The sequence below is a fragment of the Triticum urartu genome, chromosome 3A, assembly GCF_056163025.1.
Source record: "Triticum urartu cultivar PI428250 chromosome 3A, HENAU_Tu73, whole genome shotgun sequence".
NCBI classification, from domain to species: Eukaryota; Viridiplantae; Streptophyta; class Magnoliopsida; order Poales; family Poaceae; genus Triticum; species Triticum urartu.
The window spans coordinates 712,158,008-712,163,416 of NC_141875.1; the positions used below are offsets into that span (position 1 = coordinate 712,158,008).

Consider the following 5,409-nt stretch of genomic DNA (forward strand, 5'->3'; position numbering starts at 1 on the left):
ATCCATTTGGTATGACTAATGCCACATATAGTTGTTGGCCCGTGATTGTTATTCCGATGAATCTGCCCCCTGGCTTCTGCATGAAACGACAGAACATGTTCCTGTCGCTGGTCATTCTAGGTCCTAGATATCCGGGGAAGAAGATGAGTTTGTACTTGGAGCCGCTTGTGGATGACTTGATTGTAGCTTGGGATAAAGGGATACGGACATACAATGCCCTAACAAAGAAGCACTTCGATATGTATGTTTGGTATTTCACATCCCTGCACGACCTACCGGCACGTGCGATTTTCTGCGGCTGGTGTGTACATGGAAAGTGGCCTTGCCCGGTGTGTATGCAGAATCTAACATTCTATTGGCTGAAGAAAGGTGGGAAGTTTACCTGCTTTGACAAGCATCGCCCGTTCCTTCGTCCTGATCATCCATTCAGACGAGACAAAAAGAACTTCAAGAAAGGAAAAGTTATCGATGCTCCACCCCCACCTATAATGACGGGTCACATGATCAAGGCTCAGTTAGATGCTCTCCAGCCCAATGCCAACGGGTCAGGTTTTGTGGGATATGGGGAGACACACAACTGGACTCACATACCATGCCTGTGGAAGCTCCCTTACTTTCAGGATCTCCTTCTCCCACATAACATTGATGCGATGCACACTGAGAAGAATATCGCTGAGGCCCTTTTTGGCACAATATTCGACACGGAGAAGACGAAAGACAATGTCAAGGCCAGACTTGATCAAGAGAAACTATGTGATAGGCCGAGTTTAAATATGATCGAACGTGGACCCAGAAGAAAAAGGTGGCGCAAGCCACCGGCCCCGTTCTGCCCTGTAAGGAAGCACATGAAGGTAATGATGCAGTGGGTCTTGGAAAAATTGCGGTTCTCTGATGGGTACGCAGGAAATATAATGAAGGGAGTGAATATGAGTACATTGAGAATAGGTGGGCTCAAGAGCCATGACTATCATGTCTGGCTTGAGCGAGTAATGCCAGTGATGATTCGAGGCTATGTCTCCGAGGAGATTTGGCGAGTGCTGGCGGAGTTGAGCTATTTCTTCCGTCAGCTTTGTGGTAAAGATTTAGACCCAAAAGTTATTGAGAAGCTGGAGAAACAGGCACTAGAGTTGTTGTGCAAGCTAGAGAGGATCTTTCCACCAAGCTTCTTTAATCCGATGCAACATATGATCTTGCATCTTCCGTCTGAGGCACGATTGGGGGGGGGGCCTGTGCAGTACCGTTGGATGTATGCACCTGAGAGAGAAAACAAGAATCTTCATGCCAAATGCAAGAATAAATGTCGTATTGAAGCATCCATAGTCGAGGCCTATCTCAACGAGGAGGTGTCAAACAACACGACAAAGTACTATGATCCCAATATTCCCACTCAGCATAATCCAGTCCTTCGTTACAATGTCATCACCCCAGCCGATCTACCCCCACTTAGCATCTTCGCAGGGGTAGGTGGCGGAGCAAGTGGCAGAAGACCCAGGCACATAAAACATCCAGAGTGGACAACTATTATGTCGTATGTGTTGACAAACATGCCAGAAGTACAACCATACATTGAGTAAGTGCTTCCTATATTTTTCGCAAATAATCAAAATTAAGTTTGTGTCTAACTTCATTTGTTTCTCATTGCTATAGTGAATTCACACTTGAATGTTGGAACCTAGAAAGGCCCCCTACCGAGGAGGAGAGGGAACATATCTTTAAAAAAGGCGGTAAAGGAAATGGCGGCTTCATTCCTTGGTTCGCGGCAAAAGTATGCCAATCTGTCCAACCTTCTTCTAGTGCTGACATTTCAAGTTGGTCTTACTTCCAACTCATACATCAAACTTTTCTTATTATAAACTTGTAGGCAAAAAGGGACCCTATGAGAGCCCATTTGAAAGATTTTTCCACAGGCTTCGTATGTTCCGCCAAGAAATTAAAGGCTTATGATGTGAATGGGTATCGCTTCCATACCCATTCTTATGACATGAGTCGGCCCGGTCAAAAAACAATAAATAGCGGGGTTGTAACACCAGGGACAGATGGACTTCAGTACTATGGAAGAATCGAGGAAATGATCCAGCTGGATTATGGTTTCGGCAACCGGCTGAACCCCGTTGTTTTCAGATGCCATTGGTTTAACCCAACCAGAGTCAGGCGGTACCTAGACATTGGGTGGGTCGAAATTCAGCGGGCATACAAGTATGATGGAGATGATGTCTATATTTTGGCTAACCAGGCCAAGCAGGTATTCTATCTACCGTACGCGTGCCAAAACGTGAAGTACCTAAAGGGCTGGGATGTTGTGTACAATGTACCCACGCATAATAAACCGGCTGCTCCAACCAATGAAGATTTCCAACGCATAAACCCCAACACATATGAGGGTGAGTTCTATCAGGAAGATGGGCTCACAGGTGAATTTAGTATTCACTTGCCCACTGATGATGATGACATGGAGGAAGACGATGAGGAAGATGAAGATGAGGGCATGGAAGCAGGCGATGAGCCAGACAATGATGAAATCATTGAAGATCCCATGGACCTGAATTTACTTGAACGAGTCCGTCTAGGTGAAGAAGATGAGCCAGATGGTCCACCTCCAGACTATACTCCGGAATGGTGGGATGACATGCGTGACAGCGATGATGAAACTCTCGGGCCAACTAATGATCCAAACGACGAGGACTATGACTTTTGAAACTTGTAACAACTCTATGTACTATGAACAATGAGTACAACGTGCGTGATAGTGATGATGTACTTTTTGATGTAAACCAACTATGTACTATGAACTTGTACTCTTGAATGTAAACTTTGCCGAATCTTAACTATTCAATGTACTTCTAGATGTAAGAAAACTATGTACTATGAACATGTGCTTCTCAAGAAGTTCTTCCCTATGAGTTTTAACTTATGCATATGATTTTTTTATGACTTTTAAACATGGACTTCTCAATTGCTCTACTTTTGCATATGAATTTTTAAACATGGACTTCTGAATTGCTCTACTTTTGCATATGAACTTTTAAACATGGACTTCTGAATTGCTATACTTATGCATATGAATTTTTAAACATGAACTAATCGAAATACTCTTTCTCATAGCAGGTGACTGAACGATGCCAGGAAACAAAAAGAACAAAGTTGCGAGCATCGATAATGTGATTAAAAGGTTAGGCAAGGTGACAGGGGCCATAAAGAAGGGCACCGGTGTGGCAGCTTCCACACAGGTGGGCAGGGCCAAACCTGCTCAGCGAGCCACGGTGGATAGTACCCGGGGTAGACGATGTGGTCGTACCACTGTATCCCGTGTTGCTAGCCCTATCCCCTCTGCCGATTCTGAGGACGAGTCAGAGGAGGGGGCAGAGGAGGATGTAGAGGAGGAGCCAGTTGTGGAGGTGGAGCAGACGAGGTCTCGTTGTGATTGGCAGCATGTGAAAGGGTCATCACGTGGTGCGACTCAGGAGGAGGAGGAGGAGGGGGAGGAGTTGGAGGAGGGAGAGTATGAGGTGGAGGTATCGGCAAAGGACATGGAATGGCCGGTTCCTAAGGAGACCAAAATATGGTTGCGTGGGGTGTCCACGCTCCCTTGCCGACCATATCCACATAAGGGGCTCATTGTCAAACCAGTCGGTGTGAGGTAAGTGCTTCTGTGGACTATTATTTGCGTCTTTACATTCAAGATTTTTGTAGATACTAACTTACTTGCCTTTCCATTGTGCAGGGCCTTGCTGGTTGTAGGAGAAGACATAAAGGTGCCACGCCAGCCAAGTAGCATCATTGGATGTCTTTGCAGGCATTATTACCCTGGCTTGGTCCCCATAGGAGATGGTGAGGAGGAGCCAGCTTGGTCTTTGGAGCATTGGAAACGCGCTCCGGATACCAAAGACAAGTGGGACAGGGAGTACAACAATGCTGCCGACCAAGTGGTCAACGATTTCTGGGTAAAATTTCTTTGTCATTTTTCATAGTTATTTCTTTGCCAATATTCAAAATTATTGCATTGATAACTATCTTATGCGGCTTTATACACTTGTGTAGGACTTCTTTACTTGTGCCGAGGGTATGAAAGATGAAGCTAATGAGGTCGTCGAGGCGATTGCCAAGAAGATTGTCCAAGACATGCACTACGAGGGGCGCGTCGATGCCGTGGTGAAGTATTTCGCGCATGAACGCAACATGCTTCTCAAAAAGCAACTAGCCCGGAGAGTCCATCTCACCCGTTCGATGTACATGAAGGTACTTTCCATTTGCTTATGACTGGTTGGATCAAAACAACTTCATTTCATTCCTAAGTTGGATGTATTTGGCATACCCTAGGCGGTTCCCTCATGGTGCAACAACAAGATTCCTTGCTATCAGCAAATCATATCCAAGTGGATAAACCCGGAGTGGAGGGTCACACATAGAGCGTGTTCGGAGCGGCGTGCCTTGATGGGTGGTCCGGTACACCTTCAAGGCAACCTCAACCTCCACGCTTACGTGCAGAACAAGGTAATAATATCATTCGGCTTATGAACTTCTGAACTTGTGCCCTTATGGATATTATTGCTTCTATTGCAGAACAGGGAGAGAGGCGAGGGAGAACAACCTCTCAACAGCTTCATGGGATTATGTCTTCCCCGCACGTCAAAGAAACCTGAAGGGGGGTGGGTCAACCCTGGTGCTGGTTCGAGGATTAAAGCATATAGTGGGAAGTTCAAGGAGTGCAACGGGCCCGACTCTGATCCGGCCTCACAGGACATTGACGTCATGGTTTCCCTCATGTCGGGAGAAGGCAAGAAGGGTGGTCGGTTATATGTTGGTGATGGTGCCATCCGTAAGAAGGACATTCCAAAACTCGCCCACCTCCGTGCTACCACCTCGAGCTCAGGTCCTTCTATAGAGCGTCGCCCATAGCCTGGGCTGGATATGCTGCATCAATTCGAGGTATATTTTGCTTTACTGATATTCCTTGTGATTTTTTCTTTGCATTGCAATGATGGTGAACTTGTTGTGATGGCATATTGTAGGCATGCCTACAGGAACAAAACAAGTTGCGGCAGGAGGCTCAAGCCAATGCCCAACTTCAACAGGACCAAGCCATGAAAATGCAACAAGCCCTCCTGCAACAACATGAATTCATGGTCAAACAACAGTCAGCCCTGCAGGAGACGTTCGCTCGGTTGAGAGCTAATATGCAGGGTTCTACTTTGCCAGATCTTCCTCCTCTTCTGCCTCTTCCTACTTTTAACTTTGTAAGTCTTCCAACTTTCTAATAATGCATCTTACCATCATGCTTAAAGATCATGAATCTTACCATCTTACCTTCTCATGCTTTAAGTGTTCTCAGTCGGGACAAGACTCAAATAACTTCGTGGTACCTGCACCCATACCTACCCAAGCAAGCCCAGTGACTCCCACTACAGCTCA

The 5,409-nt window shown here is 46.0% G+C and overlaps 1 protein-coding gene across 1 annotated transcript; it reads left to right on the plus strand.

The window, feature by feature from the left end:
• Positions 1–911: 911 nt before the first annotated feature.
• LOC147982021 (uncharacterized) lies at positions 912–2,695 on the plus strand. Its single transcript, XM_087516174.1, has 3 exons — positions 912–1,570; positions 1,648–1,765; positions 1,862–2,695. Exons 1-3 carry the CDS (start codon positions 912–914, stop codon positions 2,693–2,695), a joined length of 1,611 nt encoding a protein of 536 aa, XP_087372300.1.
• Positions 2,696–5,409: the final 2,714 nt, after the last annotated feature.